General features: G+C 46.7%; 1 protein-coding gene across 3 annotated transcripts in view; it reads right to left on the bottom strand.

Annotated features, from left to right (window-relative positions):
* Window positions 1-2,982: 2,982 nt before the first annotated feature.
* AFF2 (ALF transcription elongation factor 2) overlaps window positions 2,983-20,665 on the bottom strand; it is a gene marked incomplete at both ends in the record, with an annotated part of 485,583 nt that continues 467,900 nt past the window's right edge. For all 3 annotated transcript variants that reach the window (XM_082681834.1, XM_082681833.1, XM_082681835.1), the window contains 5 exons: window positions 2,983-3,104; window positions 7,652-7,842; window positions 13,820-13,872; window positions 16,845-16,938; window positions 17,727-17,798. In XM_082681834.1, coding sequence (XP_082537960.1) covers window positions 2,983-3,104; window positions 7,652-7,842; window positions 13,820-13,872; window positions 16,845-16,938; window positions 17,727-17,798 — 532 coding nt within the window. The remainder of the gene's footprint in view (window positions 3,105-7,651; window positions 7,843-13,819; window positions 13,873-16,844; window positions 16,939-17,726; window positions 17,799-20,665) is intronic.

Below are 20,665 nucleotides of genomic sequence, written 5' to 3'. Positions count from 1 at the left end.
TCATAACACAAACTTGTCAAACTCTCTGTGGTTGGAGCTTGGGTGACAAGTGAAGGCATAGTGGTGGCCCTACGGGGGTCCCGCTTGCAGGGCTGAGATCCTTCTGTGTACTTGCTCGCTCCGGTGGACCTGCCCGTTTCTCTGCCCGTCACCCTAACTCCATGTGCTTATCGCGAGATGCGTCTCACCAAGCCTCCATCCAAGTCTCGAGGCAGGATCTCTCACCGCCATCCACGTGTCTTGTATCCCTCCCACAAACTGGTACACCGAAGAGACTTACTTGACAAAATCCCTCAATCCCTCAAATAGCTGCACACCTACGACACACATCACCGTTTACAATGTGATGAACAGAGTGCCTAGAAAACAGCAACAGTCCTTAATCAGGAAACCGAAAGACGTCCACCTCCAGGGAGAGGAAGGTAATTCATCCTCCACGTTTAATTGGTTTCTAAGCTGCTTTACAAATGGGTCTCTGCTAAACCATCAGGTGGTGATCCTGAGCTCGCCTGTCAGATTTGGTCATTGTGCCACTGAGTTGGCACACACTTTACATTTAGCCACCAGGGGTGACACACCAGGCAGCAGGCAGGATGCTCTGCTGCTTCCGTGCTGTGTGCCATGTAGATATGATGACGCACTGAAACTAGAGCTACGAGTCTTTCATTCATGAGGCAATGTGCTAGTTTCCCCGGGAAACTGCCCCTAGCATTCTAATGTCTACTTTCCAGAGGTTGAATTTCAAGAAGAATCTACTCCTAAATCCATGATGGTCTAGGATTGTGGTCTAGGTTGAACTTGCAAGGCAAGCCAGCGGGCTTCATCATATAGTCATAGTCAGGCACTCTACCTGATAAGCCGTGGAAAACACACAGAGACCTTGAGTCACTGCAGAGCCATCAGCTTCATTTGGATAGGTGACACCCACCTTGGGTGTCCGGAGTCGTTCATAGGATCATTTTCCTCACTTAAGAGGCTCAGAAAAGATTCTCTCGGGTTTCATTGGTCTGTGTGTGTGTCTGCGTGTGTGAGGTTTGACGCTGAGACTGCCAACGTCCAGCTCAACCGTACCGGGAGCATGAAAAGTGCTGGTTCAGCTGCTGGGACGCTCCCAGCTGTCAGCTTTTCACAACGTGGCCTCAGCCATTGGAGGACAACTTCCACAGCCCTTATGATACAACAAAGGGCCTTCAACTCAGAGATGACCAGAGCGGAGCTCAAGTCTGGCTCTTTTGCAACTGGGGATACAGCTAACCTTGACAATGAGAGTGCGGAGTGATCCCTTGCCGTTCTTATCACAGACTTGCGTGACTTGCTTTCAAAATCATACAAGTTTGCATCTTTCATGTGTGTGTATATCTATTATTTATCTGGTCATAACTCAGTGAAGAGAATCCAATAACTCAGCAGATGAAGGGCTATGTGGAATTAGATACCGGCAGGTAATTACAAGGAACTAACGTAGGGATAGTTTTTACTACGTGTGGGGAATTCTTCTAGTGAGCTGGAACACCAAAGATGGTATTTACATTGTGATGTTTAGGGACATAAAATGAACGCAGAGGATCATAAAGGGGTGGGGATAGTCGCAACTGATGCAGAAATATCTGCAAATCAAGGGAACTGTTCCCAATGTTCAGGGCTCTGTCAAAACCACCCTAGGGTGAAGCATGACCCCGAGACTCATTTTTTTTGTTAAAAGATTAGCTACTACTTAGAGAGTTTGAAGTTTTCTTCGGGATTTTCATGGAAATGATTCAAGCTAATATAGACTTGAATAAAACCAGTGATTGTATTTCCGTCAAAAGCTAATGAGCACCCCCCAAAAAAAAAGAAAGAAAAGAAAAAGGAAAAGAAAGGTAGAAGAAAACAGAGAGAAGTGGAAAAGAAACCCGGTAAAATAGAAAATGGGGATAATACTTGGGGAAGTCCAGATTTTAAAGCCACTAGGAAGCAAACTGTATATGATTACTTCTAGGTAGTGACAACTTGACTTTCGTTTCCAGAGATCTGAGCAAAGCACAATAAAAAAAAAAAGTCCTGCCAGTTGTAGACCCCGCCAACCAACTGCAAAAGAGGCAGAGGTGTGCATTCCCTGGACGGTTTCCAGACCCCTCCCGTCTCTCATCTCTAAAACTGGAGTGTAGCGTTTTGGCTACGAGGGCGTGCACTGACTGAACGGCCCTCCAAGGGAGAGCTTTACACAAAGAGAATGCTGGGTGAGGATTTACGCTTCAAATCACGGAGTTCAAAAATATTTATGCCAGCTGATGCCTTAACGTTGTCGACATCAATCTTGCCACTCCTTCTCATCCTTGAAGTTTTTCAAATAGGGAATCAGGAAAGGGATACTAACTAAAAAGTCCTCTGGCTGCATTTCAGAGTGGCATTGCCGTGCTCATTAATTTTCTTAAGTTTGACTTTCTGATGTTGCTACAACATCTAACCAGTGGGTTGCGACAATGAAAATTCTCATCTGAAAACTGAGTCTGTGGGAACCCCAAAAGTTTAACAAAGGATTCTGAAGTATGTTCTTGTCCGGACAGAAGAGTGCAGTTTGGGGAATGGCTATTGCTGAAAATTTGCATCTTTGCAGGTCCTCTGTGCCTGCGTTCATATATAGACACACACACACACACACATATATATATATGTCTATATATGACATTCCGTTTCACTTCTCAGGAACCTGTTCTCACAATTGCTTTCCATTCTTTGTTGTGGGTAGTGTGGACTTAAAACAATACTGTAGGGACTGTGTCATTCCATCAAGCACAAAAGGATGGTGGGATCTGTGAAATGCATATAAAATACTGAAAAATGACTAAGTGATAAAAGATACACTGCTCACGGTGTAGTGTCCACTTACAATGACTTCTGTTTTTCACAGATATCAAAAGAAGCATAAAAACAAACATAATCAAAGAGAATTTTCCCAAATGAGTGGAGTTCCACCAGTGCTGGAGACGGGGGCGCACCCCACTACAACAAGTGGGCGTCGATGCGCAGCCAGCACAGTCCCTGGCGAACGTAGCGGACGAGATTGGTCATGCTGCTGTGCTGGGTCAGGGGCCCCATCAACGTGTCCAGATCGCCAAAGAATTCTGAAAATCAGAGCAGACCTCGGTCAGGCCTTTGAACGACAGCAGGACCACAACCACGCGGGCGTTGGACAAGTTATCCGTTGTGCGTTCATTCATTCTTTCGACACAAGTGTCCAGAGTACCTGCTAGGTGACCCAAACTCCATATGGATGTCAAGCTCTACTATTTTAATGTTTTGTTAGCGCCCCAAGCTCTACAGCATAAATCAAGTTTGTGTCACTGTGGTTAAGAAAACACAAATTCATTCAAATCTGTTCATTCATAGTAAGTTTTTTCAAATCACCATATATTTTCTCAGACGACACACACATATCACAGTATGCATATAGTACCTATAAAATATATTTGTCTAAATATTTATATATGTTTATAGAAACATATATTTATGTATTGAAAATATACACATAACATTACGTATCTAAAATAAAATGTATCTAAATATATTTTATATAAAATATGGAATTTATATTTTTGTTTTTGTTTTGCGGTACGCGGGCCTCTCACTGTTGTGGCCTCTCCCGTGGCGGAGCACAGGCTCCGGACGCGCAGGCTCAGCGGCCACGGCTCACGGGCCCAGCCGCTCCGCGGCATGTGGGATCTTCCCGGACCGGGGCACGAACCCGTGTCCCCTGCATCGGCAGGCGGACTCTCAACCACTGTGCCACCAGGGAAGCCCTGGAATTTATATTTTTATATATTATAAATTTATAGTTAGAAAGGGGTCTTTACACACAAAATGGTAGGGAGCCATGGTCTATATGATACCAAGCTGTTTTTCATTCTATGCGTTATGGAATTGAAAATATTCTCTTTTCCTTTTGTCTAAATGAACTGAGTATCGATGTTTCTTGCCTTGACGTAGATACAGCTGGTGAGCCTAGACAGCCATTAGCGCCATCGGCCTCTAAGGCCAGATAAATGTCTAGGAGGCATCTGATTTGGTAAGTCTTACTCCTTTAGGGAAGGAAAATGACCTGTAAGGATCTGTCGCATAGCACTTCCCCCTGCCCCCCGGCACACGGATGGTAAGACTGCCTGGCCGATTCCCCTCCAGCTGACTCGGGGAAGGAATGGCACTGAGGCCTTACTACTAAGCAGTGGGACCAGAGTCTTAGACTGTCTGCTTTGGGGCGGGGTGGGAGGTCTGTGGGAAAAACTCTATGATGCCTAGAAAGCAGCTAGGCTTCCCCTTTGCACGTCTGTCTGGCACCGCGATGATCTCGGTGAGAAGGAAACTCTTGGGCGTCCTGTTCCCTCAGCCACGAGGAAATCACTCGTGCTGGCTCAGTGGGGGGGAGGAGGCTGGAGACTACCTTCAAGTGGTTGGGATGCTCTCCTGCCTTCTCGGAAAGCAATTTCCATGCATGGGTTATGTGTGCTTGATTGCCCAGCAGATGGTATTTCACTAAACAATGCATTGATTCTTCACGTTATGTAGAACATATGGGCTCCTTCTCCACGTATCAGCTTCATTTGATTATGTGATACTTTTTAACCTGTACTATGCAATAAAAGTAATTTCTGCTGATAAGGGAGTAAATTACTTTGGGCATTGAAAATACTCTCTTCCGTAATACAATATTAAGGGAGATGTTAAAGGACCCAGTTGTTGTCGAGTGAACGTGAGTGGGATGTCCCCTGGATATTGTGTACAAAGTCTGTGGTGGCATTCTATTTTTTTTTTTTTTTTTTTTTTTTTTTTTGCGGTACACAGGCCTCTCACTGTTGTGGCCTCTCCCGCTGCGGAGCACAGGCTCCGGACGCGCAGGCTCAGTGGCCATGGCTCACGGGCCCAGCCGCCCCGCGGCATGTGGGATCCTCCCGGACCGGGGCACGAACCCGTGTCCCCTGCATCGGCAGGCGGACTCTCAACCACTGCGCCACCAGGGAAGCCTCTGCGGTGGCACTCTTCATTGGGTACCCAGGTCACCATTTTAATAAGTGTTTCGAGTCAGCAGCTGGGAAGGTAAGGAACCGGGCTTCTAGAATAAAGGCCAGAGGGCAGAATCAGCCCTATTGGCCCATTTGAGCACCAGAATGTTCTGCAATGAGCCATCTGCAGCTGTACAGGTGGGCAGACATGGGGCAGGGGTGGAGACCTTCCACTGGGACAGCCAACCTCCGCCACCTCCATTGCAAGATTGGGTGGAAAAAGGTGCAGGTACGTGGTGGTCTCCAGTGGGAGGCAGAGTACCAATCAAAAGGGAAGTGCCTCAGTTTCCCCATGTCTATGTAGACAAGACAGATGTGGGAAGAAACCCCCACTTCAAGCAGTTCAGAAATGACAAAGTGTGTGAAACTCAGGGCCGTAAACAGAAGATTCCAAACTAGGTCCTCTCCCCGGCCCCTGGTACAGCCCTAGGACCACACCAGCGGGGTGCAGCATCTTTCTGCTGGTAGACTGACACAGTCATTTTGATTCAATATTAGTCAGGGAATTGAACAACTCCTTGACACACTGTGCTAAGGCCAAGATGAGCACCATCTGAGTCCAACATCAGCCCAGCCGCTACATTGCTCCTGGAAAGTTCTGTGGTTAATTTAGAAGGAATTACTTTAACAGATTTTGAAAATAGATGCAATTGTGAAGGAAATCCATAAATATTGAACAGCTCTCCAGTTACCAATACAAAATAAGACAGAGAAGAGCAGAGGCCGACAAGCTAGGCAAGACTTAAGATGCTTTATGCCTTCCTGAGCAATTCTAGAACCCTTGGATTGGCCTGGTTGTCTGGGTTAGTTGTCTTTGGATTTCCAGAAGCCTAGGGAAGTGGACGAGTTAAGAACTGCCCATTACTCAGGTAACTGAGGACAGGAGCTCACCGAAGGTCTCCAAGGACCCGTTGTTAATCTCGCCCTCTAGATGGGCAGTGCATCCTATAGGATAAAAGTTCACACTCTGAAACCAGACATGTCTCGACTCAATTTCTGCTTCCAATATGATGAGCTGTGATATCATGGGTGAATTTCTGCATCTCACTGAGCCTCGGTTTCTACAGCTAGGAAATGGGGCTAAATGACACAACAAATGATAAAACAAATAGTACAGCACGTGGCGTATAGAAATGACCGCATGAACACACAGAACCGACACATGCAAATAGCCCTAGGAGTCAGTGCAAGTGTAGAGCTGGGTCAAGGGGTCGGAGTCCCAAATTATGCAATATGCTTTGATAGGCACAGACTCTTTCAATTATATAGATGTGTCATCATATGGAGTAAGGAAAGAGAAAGAAATCTTTGTAGGATTTCTACCTCGCACTTGATATTTTATGCTAGGTGATTTACACATCTTATTTTATTCCACCCATGTCTACCATCCTTCTGGGTAGTTTCATCATCATCCTATTATATCCATTCTAGAGATGGAAGCTAGGGAGTAGCTCACAGATTTCAGTAACTTGCCTGGGGTCACCCAGCCAGTGCCCGACAGGATTCAAGCTTAAGTGATTAGGCTTCAAAATCTCACCCTTCCTAGTTCCGTGGGACAGTTTCCCCGCCCGCTTAGCGATGCCGCAATAGAGATGCAGCCAGGAGGAGGGGCCGGTAACCCACGGGAACGCCCCTCTGCATCTAGGTAGCCTGCAGCCCCAGCCTGATTCCAAGAAAGTCCTGTCACTGTCTGGGACCCAAGCCCACTCCATGCAACTTATACCATACCCTGTCCCAGCAGGGGCCACCAGCCTGCGAGATGCTAATTCTTGCCTGTACCTAGCCAGATGTCTCTACTGCTCTAAACCACAGGTCACCTCTTTGCAGTCTGATTCAGAAAGACCCACATCTGTCCTCACTTCGACTAGAGTGGGTCTGTCGCTGACTGCTGGGCCAGAATCACCGAAGTCAACTGAACGGCCAGGGCAAAAGTATGGTTTCTTTGAACTTCCCGTCTTCATTAGGACAGGCGGCTTTGGGGCGAACCTGTGTGACAGCTAGGGTCACAGATGGCAGCATGAGTGGCTGAGGACCACTGACTCACCCTCTGGTGAAGCAGGGCTCTCCTCACATTTGTTTTGTAGCCAACCTCATGTGTTCCCATGAACAGGGCTCTGATCTTTCATCCCAGGTGTCAGTGGGTGAAAAACACTAGCTGAGCCTTGGCCTTGGCTTCTGACTGCAAAGCCGCATCGTCATGTACTCACTGGAGCTGACGATTAAAACGAAGGTAAAAGGCCTTGGTTCAACCCCACCTCTCCAAAAAAATAAAAAAGCCAAGTGCCTTAATCCCAATTAATTTGCAAATCATTATTTTCTCCTTTGCTCTGTTTCTCTGCATTGATCCTTACCATTGAGTGAAAATGCGAAACAGACATTCGCCAACACATCATAGGTCAAGTTACTTTAAACTTTAAAGGAGAACTCAATCCTAGGCCTTTTTCACTCTCTCAGCAAAAACTGGTCACCACGTCAGCCCTGAGCTAACCCCCTCTTCCCTCACGTAGCCCTGGAAATCAGACAGAAAGAGAAGGCCACCACGGAAAACTCAAGCCATTGAAAGCAAGTTGACTCCACCATGGCCCGTGAGCAATGGGTCGAGCAGAGCAGCATACCTTTATTCTCTCTTGTCAGTTTGTCGGCCATGTCCCAGTGTTCGTAGCCCCGTAACACGTTGCTAGTGATGTTGACATGGCTGGCGGCCATGTGGTGAATGCGCTGGGGGATGGTGACCGGGCCGTTGTTACAGTTCCCCATTGCGTTGATGGGAGACACGTTGTTGAGAGACACTGGGGATGGAGTGTTTCTGGGGGATGGGAAGAGACAGGCTTTGTTAGGTTGCTTGGGAAGAGTGACAGCGGCGTCCTAGGCCTCCCCCATCACACTGGGACCTCATGAGGACCTGATTTGCCACAGTGAGTTTTAGCATGGTGAACATATATGCAGCTTGCTCTTGCAACCCACCGACTCCTCTCAGAGGACATCCTATAGCTTTTGCCAGCACCGTAGCTTTCTCCAGAGGCCCCAGCGTAGAGAGAACTTATTATCGCCCTGTTCCTGCCTCATTAGACCAACCCACACGGGGCCACAGGGCCAGGCTGTAGAACGAGCCATCCTTATCCTTTTCTAACTTTAAACCCTGAAGTCTGACTGCCTTTGGGAACCACTGATGACTCCATGCACATCGCTACTTTGTTTTAAAATACCACACAGAGAGCTGGGTGAATCTTCCTCTGGCATTAATTCTACCCACAAATGTAGCTCTTACTTTGAATACATCTAACAAGTCTTCTGATGTTCCAGAGAAAGCATCAGCTCAGAGCTACGATGATTTCTCTACCTGCTGCCAGAATGGATACTGGCACTTAGAAAAGACTTGATGTGCAATACTGGTCTCTTATCAAAGTGTTTTGTGGAAACCATGGTGACAGTTTGCTCCAAATACAGTTGCCACCATAAGCAAAGTGCAATCCTGAAAAGCCCCCCAAGGAGCAATACTAAGGAAGCTGGAACAAGTAAGATTATGAATATCTCTTTAGGATTCTTTAAGACGTGGCTACAGGATGGCTGTTAATCGCTGGCAGTTCACCTGCACACTGGGTTATAAAGAGAAGTTTGGGGAGTTCGTACTTTGGGCAGTACCAATGTTCGGAGGTAGATTTTTGTTTAATCCTTTAATGCCAGCAACAAGAAGTCGCCGGCTGGCTGCACGTCGCATGGAGGGTCAGGGACAGTCCCAAAGGCTGGGTGGCTGCCTGTGCCCACGAGCAAGACCTATACACACCCACCAGCCCCCCTGTCCTCGTTCAGCCAGCCTTCGAATGACTGCCCATCGTGAGGCGCCCTTCTCACACTCCCTCCCCTGTGCCAGCCACCTGTTGGCAACTACCTTTGCAGGGTGGCTGTATTTCTCAGAGCCGATCTCTGCTCCTAGAACAGATGCGCACCCTGACAGGCTGCATACACAGAGGATTTGGGGGAACGGCAGTCACCACGTACCAAAATGCCAAAGCAGGGCTGACTCGGTCTGGGAGCAACTCAACTGATGCACTCGCCTGAGACTCACGCAGGCGGTGCCTACAGCCACGGGAGGGCATTGGTCCATTTCCGCAAACAGAGTATGTCTTCTGGTATGTTCTGGCATGAGGGGGAAAGTGGATCCTCTGTGCAAGTGCTCTGCGCTTGTGTGATGGAAGAGGGTGTGAAGGTTTTCCTGTATAATTTCTGAGATGTTTGATACTTCTTGATGGAAAGATTTACTTTCAAGGCGGGGTGTGGTCAGGGGAATGGTTAAACTCAGGGACCTGGGCACAGAAGTGTTAGCAAAAGAGCAGTGAATGCTAGATTTTTTTGTCATGGCAGGTTGCAAATGCTATTTTCTAGTCTTTTCCCACCCAGTGGTGGTCATTAACCCGTAAATGTCAATTTACGGCCAGAAAGGAAAACGTCCTCATTTGTAATCTCTAGAGAAGACTGCAGAGGTGTCAGTGTCACAGATGTTGAGAGGGGGACCGTGGGGTGCTGGGAAAGTTCTGGAATCCCAGGGACCGGGACTCTAGCCTGGCCCTGCCTTACGTACAATTGCCGTGTGCTCCTGAGACCCCTCCCCTCGCTGGACCTTCCCTGGCCTGCAAGAAAAGGCTGGATTCAGTGATTTCCAATCATGTCCAGAAGTCATAAGGGGAAACACATCACCTCCGTTTATCTCCTACATCCTGAAAAGGCCTTTTCAGTTTACAACGTTGAAGAGCTATTGAGGGGCTTTCTTTCCCTTCCACTCGGCACCTTCTTTTAAATGATCAGCGGTGGAGGCGAGGAGAGCGAGGGCATGTGTTCGGTTTTGGTCACGACGGACCTGACACGAGGCTCTGTGAGCTGACCTTGCGCGGAGGACGGCTGCATACCCTGCACACAGCATCAGACGCGTGAAATCCACGAATCAAAACCTGCCTAGGACACTGCCTCTGGCTGAAAGAGGGCCGTTGCCGCGCTCATCTTGGTGTGCCTCCAACTCCAGCTTGGCTCTCCCCACAGCTTGGGCTTCGTCGTTCAGTTCTCCCTCTGTGGATCTGCTTCAGATCTGGTGCTGTTCTTCACACGTCCGTGGCACGTGGCCATGAGTGTGTACGCCCCAGCACGGGCTTCCGACCACTCACAGCATAAGCACCCTGGGCGTCCAACATGCTCCCTTGCCTTCCAACCGCACTCAGCCCCTGCTGTTCCTGGTAATCACGAGTCACGTCCCCGTTGGAGGTGGTGGCGAGCCCTGCGCGTGGAATGCACTTCCCCCAGGGATCTGCATGGCTCGCCCTCCCATCATCCTTCCCTAATGTCCCTATTCAGGATCTTCCTCCCCCAGGCCAAGCAGCCCTTTCTATCCCCGCTCCCTGTTTCGCCTTCCTCTATGACATTTATTATCTAGCATATGCACTCTTTTTGTACCGTCTTTCTCTTCCAAAAGAATGTGACCTTGAGGAGGTCCTTGTCTCTAGATCCTTGTCTATTTCATCCAGCGTCATTCCCAGCATCTGGAACAGTGCCTGGTGCACATACCATGTACTTAATACCCGTTAGATAAATGAATGGATTACCTTCCAGCCATCCCTCTGTTATTATGTAGTATCCACTACACATGAGGTGCTCTGGGGAGGGAAGACGAACAACGTACAGCAGCACATGGAGAGGGTATGCGTTTGTCAAGTGCCTGGCAGAGTGTCTCATACACAGCAGGCATATGCAATAAGTATCTGGTGAATAAAAGAATGAGCAGCCCCTTAGCGAAACGAGCAAATAGTCTAATGGGGAGGGAACTCCGTTAAATTCTGACAATCTCGGCTAAGTGCCAAAAGTGAAGTGTACACCAAGAGCTGTGGGAGCTCTAGGGGCGAGATCACTGATGTTTTCCAACTCAAAAAGGTAACAATGACAACAAAACGTGGCAGTGGCAGGAGCCACTATTTGTTAAAGTTGCCGTGCACCAAGCCCAGTGCTCTGGGCTTCACCGATATTATCTCTAAGCCTTGTGACAACTCTGTGGGCGAGTTTCTGCCACCACTGTTTCACAGATGGCAAAAGGGCTCAGAGAAATTCAGCTCCTTTTTGAGGGTCACGTAGCAAATCGGTTGAAGGGCCAGGATTTGAAAGCAGGTCTGTTTTCCTCCAAAGTCCACTCTCCTTCCATTCCATCAAGTTACCTCAAAGTCCTACACTCCCTCTGCTAAAGGATTCACCTGACTTGGGTGTTCATCTTGACCCTCACCCTTGAGTCCACACTGGCTTGTTTCTACCACTGTCCCCAAGCTCACGCCACGTTCACGCAGGCACAGCCCTCCCTAATCTTGGCGAGAAGTTTTGCTTGATGGGAATGTTCCCTCCAGTGACCACCAAACTCCTCACATCTTTTTATTGGCCAATGTCCCAAACATGTGGAGATATCTCTTCTCTTCCAACCCTTTCAATATGGTACCCACGGCCACCTGTCTACTGAAAGAGTTCTTCTATAGGCCTCAGATGGCCTCGTTCTTTCCTCCTTCCATAGCCTTCCCAGCCTTCTTTCTTTTTATTCTCTCTGGGTGACATCTGAGACTGCTGCCCCGCCCTTTTAGACTCTCCATAACATGGTTTCCATGACTCTCTGTGGAGGTCAAAAAAGCTGGTGCACCACCTGTTTCTGTATGGCCTGTGAGCTATGAATGGTGTGAAAAGATGGACATTTGCAGTCAATTGGATGAGCGAGAATGCTACCTTTGAACCCCAGTGACGCAAAATGTTATTTTTTCAAAATTCCATTCCTCTCCTGAACAGACTTGTATTATAAAACTTGTACTTAACTGCTGTTATATTCTGAATTTCATCAGTGAGATGTTTGTGGAAACTTGTTTTCTCTTATATTCTCTTTACATATGACACCCTCGGTTTTGCCTCTGGGCCGGCGAAGCCCCAAGTATGTACTATCTGGCCCTTTGCAGAAAAGGTTTGCCGACCCCTGCTCTATATCAAGCGGATTTTTCTTCTCCTTCTTCCAACTGCTTCTTCACGGTCAGGGTCAAGGCATCGTGAAAGGTCTGGTGCGGGGCCAGCTGTCATCATTCGCTGGGGGAAGCAGGCTATAGTGTTGCTGGGAGACAAAGAAGCCCTCCCTGACCACCCATGGAGGTCCGCGCTCTCTTTTGCTTGGGTGTCTGCAGAACTTTGTTCATACCTGTCACCCCCCTCCACTGGACTGCGTGCTTCTCGAGTGCAGGGAGCCCTTGGAATTCCGCTGCGTCCCAGGTCTCTTGTAGGGAAATGTACCCAAAGTGTTTGCTGAATGAATGGGCTGTAACCTCTGGGCGACCGTTTTGAGTTGCCTCATTCAGAAGCTCTCTGGACTACCAACGGGAGTGTGCTTTCTTCAGACAGGAGCTGCTTTAAAAATCATTTCGGGACGCTTTTCATGTGACTTCACAAGCGTACAATGTGTTTGAGTTCTTTCGTTGCAGAATTAAAAAAAAATTTTTTCCCAATGATCCTTTAATGGCTGCTTACCTGAATTTGCCCTTGCTTTACTCCGTGCTCAGAGAAAATAGCTTTCTCTGGGCCTTTCAATAGTTATTTTTATTTTCTGAGCTTCCAGAGAGAAGCGTTCTTTCACTTTTGTCCGTCAGTATAAGAGGGAGACCTAATTCAACAGTTTGAACGGTCCTTCCTTTCAATACAGTAATTGAGTTAACACGTAGTTTTTAATGGATCTGCTCCCTCACTCTGAATGTTTTTATGATCTTAGAGTTCACAATCCCACTGCTTCGGGACTGTGCTTTAAACTATAAAGTGGCAAAGGAGACTATTTCACTGTTCAAGAAAGTGTTTTGATCAGAGACATAAGAATTTTGAAATGAAGAAAAATGGGGACCCCCCCAGCTCTTTGTGAAGGTATACATCCACTGGTGGGAAGTGGGCTTGGGGTGGTGAGGGAAGTATTGGAATCACAGGAGAAACGGGTGCTCAAGCCAGTTAAGTGTGGGCATGTAGGCAGTTCAGGGCTGAGACAGAACTAGGATTCCAAGTCGCCCTCTGAAAAGGAACCTGTCTTCAGATGAGCCTCCGATGTCACTGGGTCCGGCCCTTTCATTGTAAAGAGAGGAAGGGGCTCTCTTAGTTTACCCTGGGAGCTAAGGGCAGCTCCTGGCCCACGTCAGCTGGCTTCCCAGCTCCTGCCCTACTGCTGGAGGGCTGAGCTGCCCCGAGCAGATAGGGCTCTAAGGACGGCCGCAGAGTGGGTGAGTTCACCGAGCCTCAGACCGGCAGTAGCGTAGCTGCTGTTACATTTCAGGTCAGGGTATTTTAGTATTAATATAAAAATCATCATGAAGGTTCAGATAATTGGCTGACCAAGTGCCTTCACATTTTCAGCGCTATTATGCCTCTGGTTTTATTAAAGCACTTACCATATATCAATGAATATTTCATTGGTCTTTCATTACTGAGTGACTCATTGAAAAATCACTGCAGTGGAGGTAACTTTACCCTGCCTCCCCGAAATGGCACGGTGCTTGCCATCTCATTAACTGATACTTTTATGGCCGTCATTTGGCTTAAAGATCAAATAGTGAAAGAAATTTGGAATCACATCATCTTAAACTGTTCTGTCCTGCTATTAGCTGAAACCTGACTAGAATTCTGCGTGCACCAAAATTACTGTAGATTCAGAACTGACCTTTCCACCTGGGGTTGTCAATACCCAATATTTGGGGTCTATTCGATCGCTGATTTTCATGAAAAAATAATTTTCAGAAGATACTTACTTTCCATTGCCTACCCATGGAGATGGTATCTGAGCGACTTTTGAAGCATTTTGCTAAAAGAGAGAAAGAGAGAGGGAAATGAGGACATCTATCTTGTGTTTTATTAATTCAGAAACAGATGGAAGTGTGATTTCGAGTACATTAATATTGATTGCAGCATTTCGGGATGCCTCCTGTTTCCTTACCAGAGCTGGAATGTATGTGCACGTCAGCACACCACGATGCGCACTCGATGAAAATAGCTGGTTGGGATAATTAGTGGGCTCCAATCAGGACCATGAAAGTCACTTGATGAAAGATCTTATATACTAAAAGGCCCAGTGAAATCAGACTCAGTTCTCCAAGAAGTGGTTTAATTATCCTCATCTGAAATTTATTCTGCAAAACAAGCTCTTCAGAGTACAGACAAGCTTTTCACCTTTAGCTCCAGTTACAAACTTTTTCCCTGGGATGCAAGGTAGGAGGTCATTTCTGAAATCCCAGGAACTCGCCAGGACCAAGCAGCATTCGTGTATGTGTGTGTGTGAACCACCTTGATCTGCTGTCATCACATGCATATCCTCATGGCTGACGGCTTTCCAGGGCTGCATTACAGTGGATCACTAAACAATCTTTCCCTCTGATGGGTTGGTTTAAAGAATGGGCCTCCTCGAAAAGGGAACCCCCCTGCACTGTTGGTGGGAGTGTAAATTGGTGCAGCCACTATGGAAGACAGTATGGAGGTTCCTCAAAAAACTAAAAATAGAGCTACCATATGATCCAGCAATTCCACTCCTGGGCATATATTCAGAGAAAACCATACTTTGAAAAGATACCTGCACCCCAATGCTCATCACAACACTATTTACAATATCGAAGATATGGAAGCAACCTGTGTCCATAAACAGATGAGTAGATAAAGAAGATGTGGTATCTATGTACAATGGAATATTATTCAGCCATAAAAAAGAACGGAATAATGCCATTTGCAGCAACATGGACGCACCTAGAGATGATCATACTGAGTGAAGTAAGTCAGAAAGAGAAAGACAAATATCATAGGATATCACTTATATGTGGAATCTAAAATATGACACAATTGAACATATCTATGAAACAGAAACGGACTCACAGACATAGAGGGCAGACTTGTGGTTGCCAAGGGGGAGGGGGTGTGGGGGAGGGGTGGGTTGGGAGTTTGGGGTCAGCAGATGCAAGCTAGTATGTATAGGATGGATAAACAACAAGGTCCTACTGTAGAGCGCAGGGAACTCTATTCAATATGCTGGGATAAACCACAATGGAAAAGAGTATGAAGAAGAATGTGTACAACTGAATCGCTTTGCCGTACAGCAGGAATTAACACAACATTGTAAATCAACTAGACTTCAATCAAATACATTTTTTAAAAAAGAATGGGTCTCCTCTGTTGTAGTGGCGGTACACTTGTGGAGCACAGGAAAACCTGACACTCGGCACCGCCCCATGTGGACAACTCGTTATAATGGCCTCACAGGTGAGAGCCTCCAGTTTTGAACCTCAGAGAAGCTCAGCGCACCGCCAGGGGAGTGAGTTACTTAACGTCTGTTTGGTATCTTGCAGTGCCCTGAAAGCTACACAGGACAGGCCGCAGAGGACAGATGCTGGGGCTGGGGCTCAAAGCGCGACCACAGCATCAGCACTGCCTGGGAACTTGTTAGAAATATGCCCATTCTTAGGGCACCCCAGACCTACAGCATCAAGACGCCTTTCCAGAGCCCGGGCTGACACTGTAGACACACGGTCGTGGGCAGCTGTTGCATGTGACCGTGTTCACCTCCACAAGCACTGGCTTTATTACGGCCACACCACATGGTAGCTGGGGAACCTGCTCCTTTTCCCGAGTCGGTGTCCGCACACAGCTGTGCACCCTCTCCCACCGCGTTCTGATGTCTGAGGTAAGGTCAGGATTTGATTCATTTCAAACAACTGCCTTGGTGCAACCGAGCCAAGTTGTCTGATGAACTTGGCAAAAAAAAATCAATAAAAAAATTGTCCTTTTCCTTTCAGGACCTGCCCAACAGGAGCCTTGAACCCCCTCAACTCTAAAATGTGACCAGTGTTATGGGGGTAGAAGCCACAGAAGCTCCAAGGACCCTCAAGCCAGTGATACCCGGCACAGCGGCCAGGCCTAGCTCCAGGCTTGCAGCTTTCATTCGGGCTCATTCCCACATTTCGGCATTGCATCTCGTGGTTGAAATATCTTGTTTTGCTTGCAGATTAAAAACTTCAGGGCTTCCCTGGTGGCGCAGTGGTTGAGAGTCCGCCTGCCGATGCAGGGGACACGGGTTCATGCCCCGGTCTGGGAAGATCCCACATGCCGTGGAGCGGCTGGGCCCGTGAGCCATGGCCGCTGAGCCTGCGCATCCGGAGCCTGTGCTCCGCAACGGGAGAGGCCACAGCAGTGAGAGGCCCGCGTACCGGAAAAAAAAAAAGAAAAAAACAAAACTTCCGCTCCCTAGACGATGCATTTGTTTATTTATTGTTTGTTATTTTGGCAGCCAAAGCAATCAGCTATCTTCAAGTGCAACCACTGTCCTCCAAGACTCCCCATGGTCAAAGGGGGTGTGGCTGTCCCCGCAGAGCCCAGGGCGGCTGCGGTGACTTCTCCCATTGCCGAGAAATTTCTAGGCTGGCATCTCATGTAACACGAGACCGGCCATAGCCATGGCCACAGCTCCAGCCGCGTCCTCTGGCGGGTCCACCGTGCAGGGTGGGCGGAAGGCATCGCCCCCCCCCCCCCAACCCTGACTGCAGCTGGGAAGCTGCCCGGGGCCATTTGTTCAGTCCAGAGAATCATCAGGGGATTGAACTATTGTACCTTCTCTCTCTGGAATCAAATCAAACCTAAGCTCTCTGCTGAGCCCCAAAGGAGAGGTGGGAGGAGCCAGGATGAGCAAGGTTAAGCCTTTGGCAGCAGCAACCTTGACATTTAATAACATGCCTGCCATGTCTCATTAGTGATTTAATCACCCGGGGCCTATAAATTATACCAAATAAGGATTACCTTAAAATATTCCATCAGTGATCTGGAGTACTTCATGGCGTGGTCCTTCTTCAGTTTGAACATCCGCAGGTAGAGAAGTGATAAGCATCGGTAGCTGTGGTGTTGAGGAAAGGACCGTGTTAATGCCACTGCGTAATCAAACCTATAAAACTAAAACCTGATTCCTATTTTGCAGTTACTCTCCTACGGTTATTGAGGAATATAAGTGAAAAAAGAAAAAAAATTTAAAAAGAAGGAGTAAGCATAGCACAGGGAACTATACTCAACATCCTGTGATAAAGCATAATGGAAACGAATATGAAAAAGAATATATACAGATGCTGTGCTGCACAGCGGAAATTAACACAACATCGTAAAGCAACTACACTTCAATGAAAGTTTAAAAAAAGAAAAAAAGAGTTCACAAAAGATGGAAGAAGGGGGCCGAATGTCAAAGTCGGGGAGCTATTTTAAGAAGCTACACTGATGACTTTGAGGATGGACGAAGGGGCCCTGAGCCAGGGAGTGCAGGTGGCCTCTAAAAGCTGGAAAAGGCCAGGAAGTTGATTCTCCCCTAGAGCCTCTGGAAGGAATGCAGCCTCGCTGACACTCTGATTATAGGCTCGTGAAACACAAGTCAGACTTCCGACCTTCAGAACTGTAAGATAATAAATTTGTGTCGTTTTTTAAAAAAAAGAAGGGGTAAGCATTAAAATCCCATCTTGATAAGGGTATAAATTCAGAGAGTAAATGTTTAGTCAGCGACTGAAAAAATCCACCAGTTAGCCTTCCAGAGTTTAATGGAAAACAAGAGTAATGATCTGGGGGTAAGCAGCTTAAGTTGACTTTTCAAATCCTTCTGCAACATTTCAGCTGTTTCCTGGTGGCCTCCAGGAGGCTTACCATAGCACGGCCAGCTTTTTCTCCCCGTCCGAAGCCAGGGGGCTTGCAAAGTTCTTCAACCTCATTGCATACCTTTGAAGAGAAAGGACAAGCTCAAGGGGAATGCATCTGACCCTCCAGGAAGTCCCAAAGTCATTGGCGTTCTCATCACCTAAATGCGCTACCCCACATTTGCTCTGGGTGTTAGGACCGAGAAGGGCACGTGGGCAAAAGTGTGCTTTCCCGAAAACAGATACAAAACAACGACCACAGGAGTGTCACGATGGCACTGCTGTGACGGATGGAAGCTAGCCGGAGAAGCCAGCTACAACCGGAGCCCACGTTCCAGAACAGTGCTGTGGAACTACTGTGGGTCTGGCGTGTGTATAAATGCTGGCAAAATACTGTTTCTAAGAACATTCTAGTTAAACAATATTATTGGCTTTCAATGAGACGTGGACACAAATGTCAGTGTCAGTTGAGCTTTTGACAGATGAGGTAAATAATAACACAGCTATGTCTGACCTGAGTGTAGGGAGGCCTCCATCACACGGTTACAATAGCTGTGTGTTTCTAATGGCTCAGGTGTGGAACATATTCCTCTAGGAAGTGGTTTTTTTGTTTTTTAAGGGAGGTACATTTCACAGCAGGTAAAGGTCTGAGCGCCCCTAATTTATGGCGCTTGTATATTTTGTCTTTCCACTCGCTTTAATCGTTACTGTTCCACAGCGGGGAGATCAAAGGTTGAGTAGTTCCCATTTTTTTTTCTTCGAGCTGAGCAGATTCCATTCTGGGCATTTAGACTCTTGAAAATCAATTCATTGCATAAAATCATTGTCTGAGCTTTAATGCAATTTCACAGGCACTCGTGGTGGAATAAGTAACAGAGTTCAGTGCTGCAGAGGGAAGTTGAAGATGTGCAGGCAGCCCCGACTAGCTCTCGATTACGAGAAGGCGACGGTGAGCCCGCACTTTCAGCAGCCTCCCCGGAACACCGGCGCCCCCTATCGCTCTGCTCTCCCCAGTTACTGCCCCAGTTCTGTCGAGTGAACATCTTCCAGCAAAAGGACCCGCGCACTTGATGTGGGTCCCTCCTGTTGTTGCCATATTAAGCAAAAAGGCTTCTTATGATGTCATAAATCTGTCTTTGACGGCTGGATCACTGAAATGTCAAGTCATTGTGATGCCCCTCTTGTCTTCACAAGTATATGTCTATTGCAGATTCCCAAGGCTCAGAGCAACCATAATTACTTGAATGAAAAAAATGGGGTGCTCTCTCTGCAGCCAGTATACCGTCAGGGAGAGAGTAATACAGATCTCTTCAACATAAAATTACGCTACTAAAAACCATGTTCCTATTACAGTTACCCTCTAATTGCAGCCACTGTTGAAGTGGCTTGATAGTGGAGTTCCAGTGGCTTACATGGGCCAGAAGACTTAGTTGCTTCAGCCCATTTTATTCCCAATTGAAATTTCTCTCCAAAAAAAAAAAATTACACACACACATATACTAGAAAATGTAAAGTTCTACATATATAGAGGACATACAAAGTAGTGCAGGTAGAACTGGTTAAATCTGGGAGAAAAAAGACCTGATGACTTCTGAGTAAGGCAGGTGGACCGTAGCAATGTCCCTGTCCTGGCTGTGATCTTGGACTCGAGCTACGCTAGATGGGGGGAAACGGGGGGTGGGGGAGAGGTACACAGGAACTTTCTGTATCATTTCTTATAACTGCATGTGAATATCCAGTTATCTCAAAATAAAGTTTCAAAATACTGACTTAAAAGTGAATGGCTATAAATTCTCCATTGACTTTCACCAGGTCCCACTGAAAATATACTCCTATGGGGAGTAAACTATCACATCATGTAAAAAAACAACTGTGCTTAGACAAAAAGAAAAAAGAATTGTAAATAATAAAGGAAAAAGAAGTGTTTTCTAATGGAAATAAATATCACTCAGCGATTCACATGGCATTTCTACCAAAAATGAAATTTGATGTTTTGCTTTTCTATTTAGAGAGCATGTGTTTTCCTAAAAGAAAACAAGAAAAAATATATAGAGAGTGAAAACACCCATAATTTCACCCCCAATTACAGATATGACCTTATTTCCCTTCCAGGTTGGTCCACGTGCAGAAACGTGCCTTTCGTGGTTAGAAATGCAATGTGTCTGTAATTCTGTGGCTTGCTTTTACTTTAACATCATACTATAAACATCTTCGTGCAGCTACACAGTCTCCATCATTGTTGCACTTCAATGGCTGCAAATCGTTCTGTTGAGTGTACTGCGATGTAATTAATTACCCTTCTCCTGTTGATGATTTGTTTTGCTTCTAATTGGGTGCTATAATATAGGCCAAACTGAACACTGTACAGATAACTCGTTCTCCTCTTACAAGTCTTTTCTTCAGTATAGAAAATTCAAATTTCTGGAAGTTGAATTACTGGCTCAAAAGATACGAATGCTCACTTGTATAGGTTTTCCTACACAATGCCAAACTGCCCTCAATTTACAACGATCAATTTCCATTCCCATCAGCAGCATGGAGGAGGCCCAGTTCACCATTATTTTGCGTATGTGCTAACACTAGGTATTAACATTTTTACATTTTCCTGTCAATTGAAAAAGTGCCTTGTTTTAATTTGCATGTGGGGATGAAGAGAAGGCATGGCTTTTCTGCAGGTTTGTTCGTTAAAGTTTCCCCTCCATTTTGAATCCTTATCGTTTCTGCCAGGATTTTCATCTTGTGCATCTTTGAAAACTGCAGGCAGCCTCGTATAGATACTGAGAAATCAATTTCCCCTTGAAAGCTACAAATGGCGGCGGCGGCTTTCACAGGGCATAAAGTAAGTCTGAGAGATACTTTCTATACTTCTCAGAGCAGCGAAAAGCCAAAGATGGCTGCCTGGCCTGTCAAGGTAAGGCTGGAACTTTCCTCACAATCTCCCTACTTTGG

Source organism: Grampus griseus, assembly GCF_964374135.1.
Source record: "Grampus griseus genome assembly, chromosome: X".
NCBI lineage: Eukaryota > Metazoa > Chordata > Mammalia > Artiodactyla > Delphinidae > Grampus > Grampus griseus.
This window is presented reverse-complemented; position numbering and strand designations above follow the sequence as displayed.